Genomic DNA, 22,002 nt, shown 5'->3' with positions numbered 1-22,002 from the left:
TGTGAGGGGGCCACAGGGCTCCCTAGCCATCACCCCCCGGGCAGACAGATTCATTCACTCACGCACCACATATGTCTTCCGGGGGGGAAAGGTGAATCGACGACCTCAAACCATTGGTCCACCTTTCACTAATGCATTTTGTTCAATCACTGCCAAACCACTGTCGGGTACCAGAGCTCTCCACCAACATACACAGCACCGCATGCAAACACCTGCCATTTAAACTCACATTCTCTGAAACAGAAAACGCTTTAATTTTGTTGGTCAAATATTTACAGACATTAACGTGAATGTTTTAGTTTTAACACCACACCTCCCATGGTCCTGTAAATGCAGGAAGCAGGAAATGTCCAATGTCCAGGGAGAGGCGGGACAGGCAGAACAACAAACTGCAGGAATGGAATAGAAGGACACAGAGACAGGGAAAGGGCTTTACAGGTGGAACAAGAGCAGGAGGCGTGTAGACTGGAATGAACTTCTAATGCAGCACAGGCACAAACAAGAACCTGCAGGAATGGGGGACCTTGGAGCCGGGTCGAGGATTCTTAAGAAATAAAAGGGGGTTCACCACCTATTTCCTACAACCCAGAACAACTGAAGGAGCCTCTGAGGTCACAGACAGGAAGCATCTGCTCATCACAGGAGTACAGAGATGGCAGAATTACAGGATTTCAGTTACATTCAACCCAGACCTGCAGGAGTGCCTAAAGGGCATATTATCAAGCCCCTTATCGCCCGTTATCGGCACTTTTCTGCCGATAATGCGACGATATTTGCATCTCCCTATTATCAAGGCAGTGTGAAGTCAATTAATGTGGCTTGAAGCCACGTTAATTGACTTAACGCTGCCTTGGTAATAGGGCCCCTATCGCGATAAACTCATCATGTAAGGGGGCGTGCAGTGGGTGTTGCGGTGTGCGTTCCACCGCAACACCCATTCACTTCGACGCTGCCACCTATTATCAAGAGAGGCAATAATAGGTGGCAGCGCCAAATTTAAGAACAGGAAAGACCTGTTCTTAAGGTGGCGAAACGAGGAGAAATGCTTCATTTCTCCTCGTTTTTGCTTTTTCCATGTGTGCTGCCTTGTGCAGCACACATGGAAAAAGCAAAATGCCAAGGGTTGTTTATGTACAGGAAGGTGTCCCTTCCTGTACATAAACAAACCTCTTTTTAAAAATGCCAATTTGTAACTTACATGTGTGCTGCATGAAGCAGCACACATGTAAGTTACAAAATGGCATTTAAGCTTTGTTTATCTGCAGGAAGGAACACCTTCTTGTACATAAACTAACCTTCCCTGCCTGCGCTGGCGTTAAAGTTGTAAAACGTATCGCCATCGTAGGGGGAAACGCTAGGCTGCACCATATCCTTGCTAATATGGTGCAGCCTAGCGTTTCCGAAGTGGCGAAGAGAGGCGTTAAGTCAAGGCGGCTAACACCTCTCTTCGCCACTTTGTTGGTAATATGCCCCTAAATCTTCCATTTATAGAACATCACAATTAAAGGCTGTTTCACAAAAAGGAGACTTGTAGTTTTAACTCAAAAACAAAATGTCTTCACCAAAAAGAAAAAGCAACACGTCCTTTTACCCTGCGGTACGCAGTCCTCAATTGTACGCACTGTGTTTTCTGCCGCAAGGGTAAATATCAAAATAATTCTGCATTACAAATCTTCACACAGAAAAAAAGATTCACTGTGTAGTCCTCCAGTTCTCTGCAGTGACCTGCGAAAGTGGCACGCGATGCTACGGGAAATAAAATACAATTTCTACTTTTATTTAAACAAGGGAGTATTATTCCTCACCTCAGAAAGAAAAAAATAGTTATATTAATATGTACCATAAATTAAATATTTTCAGAATTATCAGAGATGAAATACACCTCTTGAAGAGAAGGCAGCATTAAAGCCAACATCACTTAAATAGGCTGTGATGTCATCAGCAAAGCACCCGTCTTATGACACCGCCATGTGTCCCGGTGGCTTTTAAAGACTCTTGTCACATGAGCATTAGTTGAGGGGAGCAGAGAAGCTAACAAGTCACCTGCTTGGCCTGCACTCAATTCTAATTAATGACCCCCCCAGGCCCGAGGAAGACCCAAGGAGTAATACACCAGAGCGAAACATTGTTGATGTAATACAAGTACTTCAACAAGAAATATGGGTCATACATGAGAACTTATCATCCCATGGGGAACTTGTTTGGACTATCGCCCTTTCAAACCATCCCACCACTCATTACCCGATTAGGGGATGATTTGTGTTTAATTGTGCTCTTTACTCCAGTCTGAATGAGTGTTTGGACAGAGCACTGCATTGTTTACAGTGAACACCAGTTTATGCTTTTGCAGGATAACATAATGTGAATAAATCATTTTAAACTTTCTTTGTGGTCATATGTCTTGGTTCTAAGCAAATCCTGAATTGTATGTGGAGTTCCTTGAAGCATAGAGGCATCGGCAAAGCCAATGCGCCTGGCATTTAAATTGGTAGCACATATCCATGACACGTTGCTGATACCGCGTCTGCCACCTTGGAACAATGAACCAATGATAACGTATGCCACCACTATGGAAAGATGGCCACACATACTTTAAAAAGCATTGGCAATTTGATAGCCATCTTTTAGTGGTTTCTGCCATACATTGTCATTGGCTCACCATTCCGTGTTGAATGCGAGACAGCGATGGTGTTGGAGTGATAAATAAAGGTTGGTTTCACTCATCATTGGGTAACTTTGTTACCATACTCTCCAGTATGGTGACGCGTCGCTTTGTCGCTCTGTACTCTGCTTGCTGTATGTACTGGGCTCCACTTTGATACCTTGAACCTGCTTTCTAAGTATTCACTTCCCTGTGCAACCAGGCTCCACTCTTGTTGAGTCTCTGGGCTCGCCGTTGCTCAATCTCAACGGATTCTTTCTTTGCTCAGTGGCTGCTCCCGTTTTCCAGGAAGCGCCGCTGGACTAGTCGCTGGTAGAGTCCCTCCTTCTCCATCAGCTGCTGGTGAGTTCCTTCTTGCACTACCCGCCCCTCCTCCATCACGATGATGTTATCCGCATTCTCCACTGTCTTGAGTCTGTGAGCGATGATCAACATGGTCAGCCCCGGGATCCGTGACAGAGCGTCCTGCACCTGGAAGAGAGGGAGAGTCTTACACCTAAATCTGGAAGAGACAGAGAGACTTACACCTCCAGCTTGAAGAGAGTGAGAGACTTACATCTGCATCTGGAAGAGAGTGATAATCTTACACATGCATCTAGAAGGGAATGAGAGGCTTATACCTGCATCTGGAAGAGGGGGAGAATCTTACACATGCATCTAGAAGGGAATGAGAGGCTTACACCTGCATCTGGAAGAGAGGGAGAATCTTACACATGCATCTAGAAGGGAATGAGAGGCTTACACCTGTATTTGCAGGAAAGGGAGAGACTTAAACCTGTACCTGGAAGAGAGAGAGGTTTATACCTGCACCTGGAACAGAGTGAAAGGCTTACACATGTATCTGGAAGAAAGTGAGAGGCGTACACCAACAACTGGAAGAGATAGAGAGGCTAACATCTGCATTGGGAAGAGAGGTAGAGGCTTACACCTGCACGTGGAAGAGAGGGAGAGGCTTACACCTGCACCTGGAAGAGAGTGAGAGGCTTACACCGACACCTGGAAGAGAGGGAGAGGCTTACACATGTATCTGGAAGAGAGTGAAAGGCTTACACATGTATCTGGAAGAAAGTGAGAGGCTTACAACTACATCTGAAAGAGATTGAGAGGCTAACATCTGCACCTGGAAGAGAGGTAGAGGCTTACGCCTGCATCTGGAAGAGAAGGAGAGGCTTATACCTGCACCTGGAAGAGTGAGAGGCTTACACCTGCACCTGGAAGAAAGTAAGAGGCTTACACCCACACCTGGAAGTGATTGAAAGGCTAACATCTGCACCAGGAAGACAGGTAGAGGCTTACACCTGCACCTGGAAGAGAGTGAGACGTGCACCTACACCTGCAAGAGAGTGAGAGGCTTACACCTGCCACCTGGAAGAAAGGGAGAGACTTACACCTGTACCTGGAAGAGAGGTGCTTACACCTGCAGCTTAAAGGGAGTGAGAGGTGTATGCCTGTGCTTAACGAAGGGGCAGAAGCTTACACCTGTATTTGCAGGAGAGTGACAAGCATCTTCCAGCATGCGGTGGCGGGGGGAGGGGGGTGGGGTATTCATAGTGGTATTGATATTGCTTTTTTTTCAAACTTTCTTTTTTTGTCATTTTGTGAGAAATAAGCAAACAATAACATCCCCCCATTTGGCAAGAACAGCACATAGACACATCGATTGGCTCATTAAGGCACGGTTAGTTGGCTGAAGGCCACACTGAGATACATAGTTACACTAGATATAATACAAATAATCAGCCAACATCTAGCGATCTGTGAGCACAGGGCTGGGTCCCCCACGTCACCCCATCTCCATTATGTCTTCGGGGACAACCCCATTGTGCTCCTCATTGTCCGAGCCCATGGGTGAGAATAACTCTCCACTCGTCCCTTCTGACTCACTCTGGGAGGCTGTTCCAAGACCCCAATCATGGCGCACATCACGCGCCAGGCCAACATGTCCTCCTGCAGCCTCTCATCCCGCCTGGCGCACTGCATATGCGATTCCTCCGCCAGGGACCACTCCCGCACGTCACTCAGCCATTTAGAGACCTCTGGGGCCCTCTGGCCCATCTAAGTATTCGCCACCCTATGCCTGGCCAGCACTAGCATCAATTGCAACAGTTTATAGGACAATTTACGTTCCCTTGGTTTAGGCACCAGCGCCAGCAGGCAGTGTAACGGTGTCAAAGAAATGCGGATCCCTGTCTTGGCACCAATGTGTTCCACCACTCTCCCCCAGAAAGCTTGGGTATTGATATTGTTAACATTATTGCCTAAAAACACAAAAACTATATAGGATACAAAATAATAAAATAATCCTTCCAGTCGCTATACATGTGTTATCGTCATCATGTGTATCCCCATCAAAGAATATTAAAATGTGTAAATTACAGCTGGCTCGGATAATATTAATATAACTGATGCTAAAATGTTTATAATCCTTTTCCAAATGTACCAGATCGGAAGTACAGTTTGGCGGCAGCAAGAAAGGTGAATGGCATCTTTCCCAGTTCTAATTCTAATCCCTAATTAATGATTGCTGCTAATTCTTTCCAACCCAGGGCTTGATGTGATCAGATGAGACCTAAGTGACATCATCAACATGTTGTGTTAGGGGCGGCTCCCCGCGGCCTCTGATGTATTAAAACGCGTCCAAGGTAAATCTCATGAGATCCCTTCTGATTGGAGCTACAGTCTGAGGACTGGGTATCTGTGGGACAAGGTCAAGGGGTATTGAGACCTAAACCTATTTGAGACATATGAAGGCAGGTGCGTCATCCTGATGGCTCTTTTCATTCATTGTTTTCTGATTAATTGCTTAAATACATGATGCAGAACACGAGGCATCTTTCCAGGACGTGTTCGGGATTTATCTGCTTCAAGAAAGGAGTTTTCTGATGAAAAATAACAGAATGACCAACGAGTTGAGGACATGTCCCTGGTGCTAGCCAGTCGTTTTCAGATCATCGTATATCATTTAAATGATAGAATTCACTTGATAAACTTTGATACCACGGGCATGCCTGATTTCAGTACAGCTTTACTGGACCTTCAGCACCGAGGCAGTTGGTCCCCACCCCTATATGAAATGCAAAATCTGTAAACCCACGCACGCTCTGGTGACTTTTGAAGCCAGACCATTCCAATGCTCAGAGCAGTTCAGAGTGGGTGTAAACAAAATGCCTCCGTACTTTTCATGTGTAAATATTTCTAACTTGGTTTTACTTGCAAAGAAGAAAAGTTATTGTTGCCCCTTCTTAGAGTCATTATCTATCTTGATTCTGCATACATTTATTTAGAATTTGTCAGTAATATGATTAGATCAAATTGCCCTTTTATTAACAACTTTTTAGCCATGTACCTGCACATCTGACAAATGCCAGGGTTCTTGTCTCGGTATGGCATCGACATTCAATAAATAAATGATACTTCTGCATTATCTTACTGAGGTTGGGTCTCACCTCTGTTCCAAGATAATAGTGTTAACATGTTTTCTTAAGCTGCTTCTGTTGAATGTGTCCTTCATGGCTGTGACAGCCATCCTTCTGTGTCTTAGAACTGTCATGCTGAGCACTGCCTATGAGATTCCAGAGAGTCACAGACTTATCAATGTCGGAATACCCCCTACACTCATGGATATGAATTCCCTATCAGATCTCGAAGTTGCCCATCTCCCTAGCCCATTTAGTCCTGCTTCTTCCTTGTTTCTGTACTTTTGGTCAGAATAATCTGTATTTTAGCTTTTGAATTTGAGACTCACATGGTCGCTGGAATAGCTCATTTTAGGCTTTCCTGTAACCCTCCTAGAGAACGCCTCTGTAGCTAGTTTCTTCTGCTTTGATATCCTCATTATGTTCACCTAGGAATACCTATATAATGTGCAATCCTTAAATCACAGCTGTGAAGCTTCTGAATGGCGGTTTGATAACTGTAGCTGATATAAACAACAGATTTTACCTCTTCAATGAAAATTCTCTGTAAACCGTATGCCAACTCTAAGTGTGTCTCCCAGGTATCTGTCCAGGAGCTCACACTTGCACGGTGGCAATAAAATTGATCTGACAGTATACGTTGACTGAATTTAAGAGTAATATTTGGACATTGCATGTAACATGTAACGGGTTGGATATTTTCAGATAATGTCATCAAGGATTGCTGTAGGTATGTGATTCTAACACTAGAAAAAGAGGTGTAAATGATGATGCCTGTAAGCTAAGAGACAGGTTGCAATAAAAATCTTCTGCACTTTTTAAAGCTTCAGGAAGTGGCTTTAGAAGATATGTAGGGAACAGCTGGGCTGTTTCAAGACATGATTGGGGAACCCAAGCATTTTAATTATGTTTAATGCGGTTCACCTTGTTGAACACATGATAGGATGCATCTGCTTAACTGTGAAAAATCTATCTACAGTGATGGACCATATGTATGCAGACTGACTAACTTTATTGAGGCATCAGTATGGTTGTCACCATTTGTGGTTGAATGCAAAACTAACAGTGAACTCCGAATGTGCATCGACCTGTGTGATTACAGGCAGATGGTCTTCGTAGATGTCCCTCATCTTCCAAAGATAATTGAGACTATTGCCACGCTGTACTCAGCCAGGTTATTTTCCAAGATGTATCTACATAAGTGTATTATCTTGCGGTTTTGGTGGAGATGTTTTGTCTGCTTTAGTAACACATAATGGCATTTCATAGTTTAGAACAATACATTTTGGCTTGGTGTTGGAAGCCTTCATGAGGATTGGGTACACCTGTTTAAGGTAATGAATGTAGTTCTGGCCTTTCAGGATAATATCCTGAGGTTCAACGAGGATCACAGACCATACTAAATATTAGGATGTAGCAACTGTTGGATTTAAGTGACTAAAACACAAATGTGCTTTTGGAAACAAGGAAGTAGAATACCTGGTTATCATTGCTACAGAAGGACCCAAAGCCTCCTTGCTAAAGGCAACTGATGATTATTTTCAAGCCCCAAAAGAGAGGGGTTTATTCACTTGCTAAAGAACGCATTTACTAGATTAATGTGGAGGGGGAGAGATTTGTCTAAGGGAAGGACCCAACTCATTTTTTCTCATATTTTTCAAATAGACCCTAATATTGGCTCCTATTTTACACGCCTTTGTCCAAGGAAAGTCTCCATATCTAACAGTGAATGCTAGTGAAGGTGGAGTGTTGTAATATGCTTAACATTGTAATCTAAGACTCTGTGGTCTTCATGTAGAATGTTATACTTGCCATATTCTAAATGACATAGTACTGTTCTGTAAATATAATCTTGAGAACGTTTAGCTTTGAGAAAGCAGTTGGATGGACTATAGCTGAGTTGACAGGCTGAGGTGTAAAGGATCAACTTCAATAAAACTTTGGATTTATATTTAACTGGATTACCGTGATCTTTACAATGGTGACGAGCTAAATGACTCATTGATCTCACCTCAACGTTACCAGCTCCACTTTTCATCATTTTGAGAACATTTCTTCAACTTCATCAACGTTACAAAGTTGCCTCAAAACTCTTATCAATCTTCAAATGGATTGCCTTCTGTTGGTATTGCATTTACCTATTTTGGTTTGAGCCATTTATTAGAGAAATTCTCCTCAGAATTATCTTTTCTGTCATTTACAAGTAGAGAGAATCCCTTTGTGTCTGTTGGATGCGCTTCTGTTCACACTTCTCTCTTTGTGTTCTGAAGTTGGAGAGGAAAGCTTATTTTATTCTATTTACACCAAGCCTATGTTGGTCTTTACCGTTGTTACCGAGGAGCGGTAAAACCATAGACAAAACTTTCTGATTTGAGAAATTTGGATGTGTTGTGTGACCGTACACACTTCTCTCTTTGTGTTCTGAAGTTGGAGAGGAAAGCTTATTTTATTCTATGTTCACCAAGCCTATGTTTACCGAAGAGCCCTAAAACCATAGATAAAACTTTCTGATTTGAGAGATTTGGATGTGTTGTGTGACCTGCGCTACTTAACAAAGGAAAGAAAAAACTATATTTTGACTTGTTTTTGTTAAAAAGGACAAAACATCATTTTAATTGAAGTTTTCATGATCAACTACAGTTTATTTGCTTGGAAACGCTTTCAACTTACTGCCTTCAATATTGTAAACGTTCAAATTAACTGGTGTTCTCTGCGCGCTGCTTCTTCACGCGCCAGCATTCTTTCTCTTCCTCCAATTTACGTCATTCTCATTCAAGGAACACTAGAGCGCTACCCTTGCTTCCTGGTGAAAGTTAATTCGACTTCCTGTTGGTAGACTGAAACGCTAAATTCTCTTCCTGTTCAACTTTTATTTCGCTTCCTGTTGGTAAACTAGAGTGCTAGACTGGCTTCCTGTTTGCATCATTAAAAAAAAAAAGACTAGAACGCTAACTTTACTTCTTTTTAGAATACATCGTGAATGCAACTTTTAAGGTTCTTTTCTTTCACCTTTGTTCACACATGAATCAATAAAGAAGATTCTGTTCAACTATAATCCAACAAAGGAAGCTTCACCATCATTCTACTTCAAAGTATAATAGACAGTACTCTGTGGGAAACGTTCCATTTTCTCCTGTTCAGTGATAGGCTCACTATATACTTTGCCTATCTTCATGAGTGTTTTTAATTTTATTTATTATCTCTTTCATTTTGTCTAACATATACTCTTTTATTACAGGTGTTTCTATACAGTTCTTACAAATTTTGATTCAAGCATGCAAAATGTACCTTATCCTCCATTTTTCTTGTCTACTCCTGGGAAGCCATCCATTCCGTGGAAAAAATGGAAAATTGTGTTTTCACTCTATTCAAGAGTATGTGGTGTCTCTCTCAGTGTGGAAAGAAAAATGTCTCTTCTTTTACATTGTCTGGGCTCTGAGGGTCAGGAAATATTCCAACATCTTCCTGATTTAACCTCTCAAGATGCTGACAATCTCAATGATTATGAAATGTGTCTAAAGAAATTAGATCTTCATTTCCTACCAAAAGTTTCAACTGTTTTAGAAAGACATCACTTCTGCCGGCGCATGCAAAGGTCTGGTGAAAATGCGGAAGAATACATTACTGAATTGAGAAAACTAGCTTCAACTTGCAATTTGGGGTCTAGTTATGAAGAGAGGTTGAGGGATCAATTTATGTTAGGTTGTTACAAAGTAAAAGAGCAGTGTTGGGCTAAAGACAATCCTTCTCTTACAGAAGTGATTTCTATAGCTAAATCTTGTGAACACACCAAAGCATATGTAGAAGAACTAAACAAGAAAGTCGATGAAACTCAAAAAGAAAGTGATATTCATGTTGTAAACAAGAGTAAGAATAAGTTTAGCAACGTTTTACCTCCTCAACACAACAAAGGAGAGAAAGTAATTACTCACTTCAAAACAAAAAGTTTAATAAGTATAAAGAAGAACACATTGGTAGTGATCATTTTAAAAATGATTCTGCTCAAAGAAAATGTCATGGTACTTTTTATAGATGTGGTGAGATTGGCCATACAGCAAATTTTAAAGATTGTATAGGCTGGAGAGCCATTTGTAAAAAAAATTCAAAAAGGGGTCAATTTCGAAATGTTTTTGCACTGGTACCTTTAAGAAGAAAGTTCAGGAAATCTCTGATGAGTGTGAAGTTGAGGAAATTATTATGTCAATTAGTGATGGAAACAAATATGTTCCTTTTGATGTTGTGCTAATTGAAAATGTCCCTGTAAAAATGTTGTTTGATACTGGTTCAAAAGTAACTCTAATTCCATAAATGGTTTATGATGAGTTCTTATTCAGCAAAGTGGAGTTACTCAAACTAGACAGCAAAGCTAGAGGCTTTGGAGGTGAACCTATTAAGCTGTCAGGATTTTTTAATGGTAATATCTCTTTCAAATCCAATTCAACCACAGGGAAGATTTACGTTTCAGAAAGAGGTGATTCTCTGGTAAGTTGGGCTCTTCAGAAAGATCTCAAAGTGATTCTGGGTCCTAATGAAACTCCATCCATAAAACTGAAACAAAATGTAGCAACCTGTGATCAGTTGAGTCATGTTACAACCGCTTTAAGTGATCAAAGTAAATTACTACAAGCATCTGCGTCCTCCCAGAGGTATTCAAAGAACAATTAGGTTGTTTGAAAGGGTATTCACATTTTATTGAAAGAAAATTCAATACCAATCGTTAGTAAAGTTTGAGTTGTTCCCATCAAGGTCAAAGAAAAAATTAAAGTTGAACTTGATAAACTTTTGAAAAATGGTATCACTGTTGAAGTGGAAGCCACAGAATGGTTGGCTGCTGTTGTAATGGCACTCAAAGCGAATGGTGAGTCCAGACTCTGCATCGATTTAAGAGAACTCAATAAGTGTGTAGTCGTAAACCATTATCCATTATCTAATATTGCAGAAATGTTATCACTGTTGGGAGGGGCCACATTCTTCTCTTCAATAGACTTAGCCTCGGCACCCAATCAAATAAAGTTGCATGATACCTCTCAATACCTTACAGCTTTTATAACACCCTTTGGCACTTACAAATTCTTGAGAATGCCTTTTGGATTAATATCAGCTGCAGCAGTCTTTCAGAGGATGATGGAACATGTATTTAAGGATTGGGACGGGATAAAGATATATCAAGATGATATTCTCATTTTGGGTGTACAGAAGCAGAACATGATAATAGGGTCAGAATTGTACTAAATAAAATAAAAGAAAGTGGTTTAACTCTCAAAGTGTAGAAATGCAAATTCAACATATCTAGCGTTGACTATCTAGGTCATACCATTTCTGATTCTAGCATAAAACCGAAGAAAGAACTAGTAGGCAGGATCAATGACACGGCCACTCCCAGAACAAAGATGAAGTTGTAAAATTTCCAGGCATGTCAGAATATTATACAAAGTTCATTCCCAACTTTGCAAGCAAAACACATAATATGCGACTTCTTTTAAAAAAAGGTACTGGCTTCATGTGGAATACTGAATGTGATGATGAGTTTCAACTAGTTAAAAGCAGTGTTCCCAGTAACGTGCGCGCTTGAGCGAGCGCCCACGTCTGATCCCCTGAGCGTGCAGTGCTGCTTGTGGACCGCGCATCCCCAGCACATCTCCGGAGAGCATTCCCGCCGCTGCTTTCAGAACAGGAGCGGCACGAAAAATGGTAATTTCCGGCTTGTGGTGGCTCCCGTACTTGCTGCTGTTTTTCCTTCTTAATGGAGCAAAGCTGGGGACTGTTTGTGGACCATTGTGAAAATGTTCCTGTTAATTGCAGCACCGTCGTGCGCTGCAATTAACATAAATATTTTCACAATGGCCCACAATCAGCCCGCAGCCGTGCTCCTTTAAGAGAAGAAATGCAGAAAGTCCAAAAGCATGACATGTGCTTTACAGGTCATGTCTTCTCTTAATGGAGCGCGGCTGGGGGCTGATTGTGGGCCATTGTGAAAATATTTATGTTAATTGTAGCGCACGATGGTCCTGCAATTAACACAAATATTTTCACAATGGTCCACAAACATCTTGCAGCCGCACTCTATTAAGGAAATAAATGCAGCCAGCACAAAATAACAACGTGTAAAGCACACATTGTGCTTTTAGGCTTGCTGCACACCTTTTGTTGATAGAGCACAGAAGATTGTGTGACTTTTTGAAAGTTTTCATGTTAATTGCAGCCCCCTGTATAAGTATGTCGGGTTCTGCAATTAACATGAACACTTTCCAAAAGGCACGTACTCTGCCGCCCTCTATTAACAAAAGGTATGCAGCTAGCCTAAAAACATAACGTGTGCTTTCACAATCGCTAATATATGTTAGTGATTCTAAAAGCACACGTCCTACTTCTGGAATTACTGCATGATTTTTGTTAATAAAAAGCTGTGCTCATGACAAGCTGAACTCGTCATAACTTCCACGGAACGCCCACACGGGGTATAATTCCCCTCCTGTGCGGGGCGTTTCATTGAGGGGGCAGAGTCATGATGAGCTCAGCTCGTCATGAGCACAGCTCCACAGTGCTGCTTGAGGAGCTGAGCTCATCATGAGCACCGCGGCGCAGCGCGTGGCCCCACCTCCCCCCGCGCCGTGGGGGAATTAGCCCTGCGGCGAAGGTGTTAAGATGTCCCTGAGCCGCCGCTGTGTAGTTAGTTAGAAAAGATGTTCACTGTCAATGTGGAATGAGGCAGGTTTACCCGTTTTCCTAATATATATATTAGTGTAGCTTTGTCATGGTTGCAGATGCTCTTCACTGCACTGCACTTTCTCATTTCAAACATGGTACAGCCATTGTACGCAGTCACCAATACGAAGGCCACCCACCTGGCTGGACTGGCCTTTGCAGGCATCAGACGTTTGCCTGGAAGGCTGGGGGTCTGTTTTGGAGCAGTGGGGGTTAGTTGTTTTACTGGGGGCAGTTTTGCAGCGATGCTGCAATATGGGCCCTCTGTAACAAAAGCACCAGTGCTGCGGACTGGGTTTAAGCAGTAGTGCTTGACACTTGCCCCCCCCCCCCCCACCTCCACCCCACCTCTGGTGGGTGGGAACCAGTGCGGCAAAATTGCCAGTGCTACTTTGGATTCCCAGTCCGGCCCTACCTGCCCCATCAAACAGGCTTCCTCCGTTCCAGTACCTAGGTCATTTATCTGAAGAATCAAGTAGGAACTCCAGTGTCAGAACCCCTGCCGCTGCACCCACACATGCGGTCAGATTCTTGGCGCACATTGCTGTGGCTGGAGCGCACACTGCCGCACACAGAGGAAAAAAATTAGAGGGGACATTGGTTAGGAGTCAACTTTCCAAAGTCTCCTCTTTAAAGAGCTTTGATCCCAATCAAGATGAAGTCATCATGACAAATGCAAGTGCAACAGGTCTAGGAGCAGTCATGATGCAAAATCTTAATGAAGTGGAAGCAACCATTTTGTTTTTGTCGAGAAGTTTACGAGGGGCAGAATCTAATTACTGTGTTATAGACAGCATAATAAAAGAAGATGTTTGGATTAGTGAATTGTTAAAAGATAAAACTCTACAGTCTGTCTTGTATTGCATCAAAAACTATTGTAAAAGATGTGATGCAACAAGTGATACCTTTATCTAGTTTCTTTCAAGTAAAAGAGGAGTTATCTTCCCACAATGACATTTTGTTTCGTGGAACCAGGTAAATACTTTCATCCAACTTGAGAAATCAATTGATCAAATTTGCCCATGAAAGTCATCCTGGTATTTCTCAAACCAAAGAAATTTTGAGTCAAACTTACTGGTGGCCAGGGATGGACATCACCATAGAAAGGTCTATGAGAGAATGTATTGAATGCAATAAATGTGACAAAATACTCAAGCCAAGAGTTCAACCCATGACCTTAAGAGAACTTCCAAAACTAGGTTGAGAAGAAGTTGCTATAGACATTCTAGGTCCAATAAAGCACACAAGCACTGATAAATACATCTTAGTTCTTATTGATATTTAATCAAGATGGCCAGAGGTCAAGATTATTAACTCCGTAAAGAAAAGAGGTGTGGTAAAATGTATTGAGGAAATATGTGAAAGAGAAGGTTTCCTAGCATCATGTTGTCAGACAATGGTGTTCAATTTACGTCAAAAGAATTGGAGAAGTATTTGTTGGATAGAGGGATTAAGCACAAAATATATTTCTTATATCATCCTGAAACAAATGGTGTTGTTGAAAGGTTCAACAGAGTACTTAAAGAAACCATTCAACGTGCTGTTTCACATAACAAGTGTTGGCAAATTGAAATGTTGAACAAGGTTAAAACCTACAGATTTTCTCCTCATTCTGCGACTGGAAGAACTCTTTTTGAGCTACTTTGCAAAAGGAAACCTAATACCGTGTTAAGTCCCTCGTGGATTCTAAACAAATTATCTGAATTGAAGAATGTTCAAATTGATCATGAGAAATTTGAAAAAGAGATGAAAGATGTCTGAAAACATAAAATATTTTTTATGTAAGGATAGCAGTAAAAAGAACAATCATAAAGGTAGGTGACTTAGTTAAAATAAAAAACCCTAGCAAAGGATCAACCATGCTGTTATCACAAAAAAGGATCAAAGAAGAAGCTGTGCCATCTTAAGTTCTCTTGTTTGAAGGCTCCAGAAAGAATCAAGATAAAAGATGTGAACTCACATGTGGACTGTGGACATAAGTAAGCCATACCCAAAGGAACAAAAATGACATTGCAAACAGCCCATATACATTTTTAGTGGAACACGTGTGCATACAAGCAAACCCACTGTGAGCTTTGGCATACAACTGTGGAAATACTGCTGGTTCATGACAAGAAATCCGAGTGCATATCTATGTGGAAGATGATTTGGAGAGAGAAGTGTTTAACCGGGATAAGGAGTTAGAATGTTTGGTGTAGCAAGTGAATCTTGAACAGAGTAAATCTGTTACAGAACAGGAATGGATGAAAGCTTTGCAATAGGATACCATGAGACTGATTTTATTAGAAAGACGTGACCTGTGGCGAGATGTCTTGTATGGTACTAAATCTTTGGCACCAGGGTGCTCATTTAAAGATAGTAATTTGCTTAGAGAAGAAACTTATATTCTGCCCAGAACCTTTAGAAGCAAGATGGGTGATTCAGTGTATATAGACCTTTTAGATATGGCCCTGAACATGAAGTCACCCAGGGAAATAGATTGGAGGCCAGGTATGAGCAAAGATTTTGAGATAAAGGTTAGCATTTGTGGAGTGAGTAGGTCAGAGGCTAAAGGTCAAAAGTGTCTGTAAGCACCTATGCAGACAATGAACCCCACCCCTCCCCCAGTCAAAGGACAGGCAAGGATTTTCTAGGGTCATCTTATGTTTTGACTACAAGTTTGTTTTATATTTGTGAGTAATCCATGCCCTTAGGTCCTGACATAGTAAAGGGGAGTGCTACAACACTCTTCTGCCTCTGTGGACTGATAAATGTACAAAGACCTTGCTCCATGAAGGGGCAGTTTGCTCAAATTTGCCAACTTCTCACCTCATTAAAAGTGGGTGGGAATCAGATTGTGGGTCCTTGCACCAGGAGTGCTGCATTGGAGTCTACCTGAGACCACAGTCCTCCATCTCATTATGGCTGTTCTTCAGAAGGCACTGGTGGTAGCATGCAGTGGTCGCCTGGATCACTGCCCTCTTCCCTGGGTGCCCACAGCCCTAATATGCAGAGCAGAGGCTGTCCCATCACAGACCGCTTCAAGAATGAAAACCAGTAACACCTGCCCCAACAGGTCGGTCACTTGTAATGGGGTCGCAAAGTCTTTATTCGTTCAATTATGACTCACATGGAAGAGATGATGCTTTTTACACACTCAATGTATCATTGCAATCTGCTAAGACTCACACATTGTACACTGTGACTTGCCATTCTGCAGTTGCAAATCCTCTACTTTTGTGGCTCTCTGGCGTTGTGATGTAATTTGTGCCATCCTCATGGTGAGGGCTAATAATGGTTGCAGAGTAGTGGCAGGTAATGTCTCTGTAGTGAGTGGTTTGGAGGCACCTATGTGAATCTAGCACAATACCCCACATGTGACAGCAGGAATTGTCCAGGCTGAGAGGCCATCAAACTTAAAACCCTGGGTGGTTCCCTAATACAAAAGCTGTGGAGTTGTTTACTCAGAAACAGAAGCGGTGGTAAGAGTTTTAAGCCTAGGCTAGTAAAACCTATAACTATGTGTGGTGGACTGAGCTGTGTTAAGGGGATGACGTGGACGATGATGTGAGCCATTCCAAGGGGATACAGGGAGATCTACGGCCTTACAACAGTGCAGGGTTTACCTTGTGCTCGGTGTCCACATCCAGGCAGCTGGAGGCCTCGTCCAGGATCAGCACCTGTGGGCGCCGGACCAGTGCTCGGGCGACGGCGATGCGCTGCTTCTGTCCCCTGGCCAGGAGACTTCCCCGCTCCCCAACATCTGCACACCAGGGATAGCATTCAGAAGGTGAGACACCAAATGAAGAATCAAGAAACCCAGAGCATGGACATGCAATCACACTAAACCTGGCCAGGAGACTTCCCCGCTCCCCAACATCTGCACACCAGGGATAGCATTCAGAAGGTGAGACACCAAATGAAGAATTAAGAAACCCAGAGCATGGACATGCAATCACACTAAACCTGGCCAGGAGACTTCCCTGCTCCCCAACATCTGCACAGCACGGATAACAATAAGGTGAGACACCAAATGAAGAAATGTATGGGCATGTAATCACAATCACCATGTGGAGGGACCTGAACTTCAGAACATGAGCGTGCGTAACAGCAGAATCCTGGGGCAGGATGTGTGCTTCTGTTTTATTTTTTTAAATACAATGAAGTAATGCATACAGCACTGATCTAACAAAAAGATACAGCGGGGCACTCTAGGTACTGGTGGGTTTGTTGTTAACATTGGACATTGAATGCATTAGGACCTATAATGTATACACTGGCTGTGTCTTGGCCGCATATGCAATATGCGTAGAGTGGGTTGGTACTAAGATGGATTCCACTATCAAACAGTGATCAGGGTCTTCTGAAGCCGTGGCGTGCTCCATTGGAGTTACATAATCTGAGTGTTTGTAAAGTGCACATTTACATCAAAGGGTTTCTTAGCTCTATGTAGTATTTATATTTACCAAGCTCAATTGTATCCGTTTGGGATATGAAACTGTGCCCATGGGGTCAAACACAGACTCATGCCGTGGGTGCAACAGTCCACTGAGCTGTCAGCCACCGCTGAACCTCACGCACATACCTAAAAACTATGCCCCCCGCTTCTGTTGTGCGGTCGGGTTCTCTACCAGGACTGCCTTCTCCTCTTTTGTATCAAAGGTGTGCCTGCAGTGCATGCGATGAACATGATGCATACAGAGTGCATCGCTAGCTGACCAAGGCACAGAGCCCCCTCGCCAACCTTCATTCCTTGTCTGTCCAAGCTCATAAGAAACCTACGCTGGCTTGACTTTAAGTGCTGAAGGTCCCATCGTAGAAGGGTGGAATAAGGAACCTGGGGGCATATTATCTAGATGTGCGTTATATAACGCACATCGCACATTTCCATACCACCGGCTATCGCCGGATTTTTTCGCCGTGTTAGCGCGTAATTATCAATGCGCAACACGTAGGCGAAATTAAATCTGGCGATAGTCGGCGATATGGAACATTAGCGCATGAAAACAAACGTTGTTTTCACACGCTAATGTGTGCCTTGATAATATGGGGGGTGGATTCAGCGTTATGATCCACACCCCCATGTTATCAATGCCTTAACACCTGGTCAGAGCAGGCGTTGGGAGACCTGCGATAAACGAGTTTATCGCAGGTCTTCTTCTCCCAACGCCTGCCTTGGTAATAGGGTGTTCCCACCTCCAACCACATTTTACATGTGGTTGGACGTGGGAACGCCCACTTTGCATGTCATTAGCAATGTTTCTCGCTGACATGCAAAGTGGGCTTGAGGCAGGCGTTAGCATGCTTTTGTTAATAGGGCGCTGGAAGTATCGCCGCTTTCTCGGCATAATTCGCCGAAAAAGTAGCGATACTTCAGCTTGCTAATATGCCCTCTGGTTATAAAAGCACCAGACTGAAGATACTTAAAGAAATCTATGGGTTTAACTTTGGTCTCTTTCTAAAGGAATTTGTGTCTTTTAGGGTGACCACCATTGTCACGACTGTTCACAGCTGCACATAGTTGTGGCTAACAGAAGTAGTCACATTTCCTCTCCCTACTGTTGTTTCCATGTGGAGGACCTAAGTTAACCTCATTCACGCCCATGACGAGCTCAGCTCGTCATGCAGCACGGTGGCGCTGTGCTGCTGACAAGCTGAGCTCGTCATGACTGTTACGGAACGCCCATGCGGGGATAATTCCCCTGCAGTGCTGGGCGTGCCAAGCTCGTCATGAGCACCGCGACGCTGCGCACGGCCCTCCTCCCCCCGCAGGGGAATTAGCCCCGCGGCGAAGGGGTTAAGGATTGGTGGGCAGGAGTCTGCCAGTTTACTGGTGTGACAGAGGCAACTGGTCCACAAAAAGGCCTAGCTTTGACGTACCTGTTTCAGAGGTGGGTGCTCTTTCATGAAGCTTGGACATTCCACCTGGCAGGATATTCTAACAAGAGCTAATCTGTCCCAGACAGCCAGTGGGATATGCTTTCATCTGCCTGATAGACATTTGTCTAAGTATTGGAGAAAGTTATGGTCATAAAGTTCTGACATGTCTTCCATTGCACAGGCTCCGAGGACCCTTTTAGAGCATCTGGTATAACCAGACGGAAGACTTTCGGGAAGATCTGTAGCTATTTTGTATTAAACAATAGGGCCTCGGTTTTACTTGCTTTTATTCAATAACCCCCGATGGAGCTTTGAGGTAATCCCGAGTCAGTGTAGTAAGGAGTTAATTGGAAACAGGGATATGGGAGGATTCTTGCTGTGTTGGTGAGGAAGGAGAGATGGATTCCACGATTCTCATGCTCCTCTAGTAGGGAGGGCTGATGTGCAGTGAGGAAGGTAGAAGATAGGCCCAGGAGTAATAGGACGACAATTACACTCTGTTGAAACTGGTCTTGATTATGGCAGAAAGAGAGGAGGATGGTTTCACTAGATCCAGCCTATGAGGTCAGGTTATGGTTCCTCATCCCAGGTAAAGGCTGCAGCATAATGCAGGAGAAGGCCATTTCAGAATGTTTTGAGCAATTTCTGTCAATAAATGCTGGTTCCTGGCATTAAATATAACAGACTTGTGCACCAGTCTGTTTAATGGGCACAGACCGCATTTGGAAAAACAGAATTCCCCCTTATGGCCTGAAGCGCTTCTGAACACCTAAGCACATTTAGATGAATGCAGCAACACCTGAGTGAACCTATGATGATGAGCCACAACATGAATCCACATGGACCACTCTATAGATTCACACTCTTGCAACCGAGCACAACCGACAGAGAATCCTGCTACCCGTCCACCTGGAAGTCCTCTAGTGCCTCGTCCTGAGCAAGAAGCGCTACATAAATCCTACTGCACCTACAAAAATATAATCTTTGGAGGGTTCAGATGTAAATGTTTACCCATGAAAGGGACAGGTCCACATAATTAGCCTCCCCCTTAATCTTACTCACTCTCCTTTATTGGGAGAAGCAGCTCTTTACATTCTTCCATCAGCTCCTCGGGTGCCACCTTATTCCACCACCCCAAGTTTCCTATGTAACCTTAATTCAAGGCCGTCCCCCAGTCCCTTCAGTGCAACTCCATTCCACCCCCACCCATCTGGCGCTGTGCCTTTGCTCTCAGCTTTAAACCATGTGTTCCCCTCAGTGCCCCCCTCATGCCACCTCCACCCACCTCATGCTTATTCTATCCTCTTTGCTGTGCTCTTTTTCTCAACTGTTCCCTTCAGTGCCACCCTCATGTTCCCCCTTTTCTCATTCTTTGCTTCACGCATTCTCCCACATTGGCTTTAACTATATGCAGTATCCTACCTGTTCCCATCAACACCACTCCATCTCAACCAACACCCATTCTTTGCTTCACCCCTTCTCCCATATTTGCTTCAGCTGTACACAGTCTCTCACCCATTCCCATCAATACCACTCCATCTTTTACTCCACCCATTATCCCACATTTGCTTCAGTTATAGTCAGTCTCCCACCCATTTCCATCAGTATCCCTCAATTTAAACCAGCACCCATTCTTTGCTTCACCCCTTCTCCCGCCTGTTGTCTTCAGACCCTCATGCCACATCCTACCCATCTCATATGTCCTCTGCATCTTCTGGATGAACTGTTTGGCGTCGGCTATGTCTGCAGCTTGCGTGACCTCTGACATTGAGGCATTCTGAAGGCCGTAGGTGATGTTGTCTTTGATTGACCCAGTGAAGAGGATGGGCTCCTGCCCCACCAGCGAGATCTGGGAAGACAAAAAAGAGGAGAATATGAATGTGATAGCAACTTAATGAGACGGTGTCAACGTTTGACGCTTGGAGAACTCAAGGCACAATACAAGCCCTGTGCATTATCTTGTTAATATTAATAAAGTTGATGTCAATATGAATAAAAATACATTCATGTATAAGAACAAGATTACCTCTTTATTAACAAATTCTCCCATCATGAATTCCACGTCAACACCGACTCTGAAATACATAGTTGGGCAGGCCAAGAACCCTATGTCCGAGGTACCTGATTGACAGATCCCAGGTGGGGTGGCACGTAGTAGGCAGACAAACTGCACGAACAGGAAACCCCTGATCAATCCCACAGATAAATGCAGGGACACCACAATGGTCCGGGGAGAAGGGCCTCAATAAAGCACATAGGGCCGGAGGCTATGCCCGTTCCCAAAGCACAATAACGTAAAATGCCATATAATGTAACCAACACATTGCCAATCAGGACACAGCACACACTACACACAGTGATCACGCGCTCCCCATGCCCCATCTGGACACGTTGCCCACTGGCCGCATTGTGTCAACGCAAGGTCGAGGCCCACCTGGTTTCCTCATTGAGTCCACTAATTAATCACTCCAAGGACAGCGGTGCACATTCTTTACCAAAAAAGGCTCGCCAGAGCTACTTTATGGCTTTAAATGAACTGTATAAGAGCCACGTGAAATCGATTGGAAATTGAGACCGTCCTCGGACCCTACGCCTGTAACTGTTCCCGCGGCCGCACTGTTTAATTAACCAAACTGTTTTGCCAATGCCTCTTGTCTCTTGTTTTTTCAAAATATTTCATTTTCAAGCAAAGTTTTGATGAGGCAGCCAGGAGCTTATTTATTTTAATTCGAACTCGACTGCAGCCAAAGGAAGAAGACCCCGCCAGGACGGATTTATATTTGCGTATGAAAGAAGGTGAACAGACAGCGCAATTGATTGGAAGATCTGCTGAATCCGCAGGGAGGAGGTCTGTCCTGAAGCAGCTGTCACAGAGGGTAAGAGACCACATCAGGGAGAAGCGTAAAAAGATAACACGAGTGCCCTACCACTGAAAGAAATCTGGCATATTACCTCTTTTATATGTCCTAACTAAGTAGTTGTAAGGTTGGCCTTGGAGGCGAAACAGCGGAAGTCACTTTTTTTTTAATATTGAGCACGCTAGCAAAGGTGGATATTTATTTATTTCTCTAGCCCTTTATGGATCTCAGAATGCTATTTTTGTGTTAGGCTTTGCTGATTGGGCAGAGTTGGCACCACAATCTTATTTTTTTTGTCTACAAGAGTTTCTCAGTGCCACCGGTTTCTTAACACTGTTGGTATCTGAAAGAAGTGAGAGGTGTTTTTCGTTTGGACCGCTGGGCGTCATACAGACAGAATGCTTGGCCCCTGGGTGTGATACAGGGTGCGATTAGGACATTTATGGAAAAAGTTTGGACCTTGGAGATTAGGGGTTACTTGCGTTTGATCAAAAGGGAACTG

General features: G+C 43.4%; 1 protein-coding gene across 1 annotated transcript; it reads right to left on the bottom strand.

Moving 5' to 3' along the window:
* Positions 1 to 1,454: 1,454 nt before the first annotated feature.
* Positions 1,455 to 20,492, bottom strand: LOC147665083 (ABC-type oligopeptide transporter ABCB9-like). The gene is made up of 4 exons (XM_086949773.1): positions 20,332 to 20,492; positions 16,729 to 16,759; positions 16,389 to 16,494; positions 1,455 to 3,133 (listed from the first exon to the last, which is right to left on the bottom strand). Exons 1-4 carry the CDS (start codon positions 20,408 to 20,410, stop codon positions 2,927 to 2,929), a joined length of 423 nt encoding a protein of 140 aa, XP_086805899.1. The 5' UTR covers positions 20,411 to 20,492; the 3' UTR covers positions 1,455 to 2,926.
* Between the last annotated feature and the right edge of the window lie 1,510 nt (positions 20,493 to 22,002).

Source organism: Lissotriton vulgaris, unplaced genomic scaffold, assembly GCF_964263255.1.
Source record: "Lissotriton vulgaris unplaced genomic scaffold, aLisVul1.2 SCAFFOLD_1604, whole genome shotgun sequence".
Lineage (NCBI taxonomy): Eukaryota > Metazoa > Chordata > Amphibia > Caudata > Salamandridae > Lissotriton > Lissotriton vulgaris.
The sequence above is the reverse complement of the archived record's forward strand: the minus strand, read 5'-3'. Positions and strand labels throughout refer to the sequence as shown.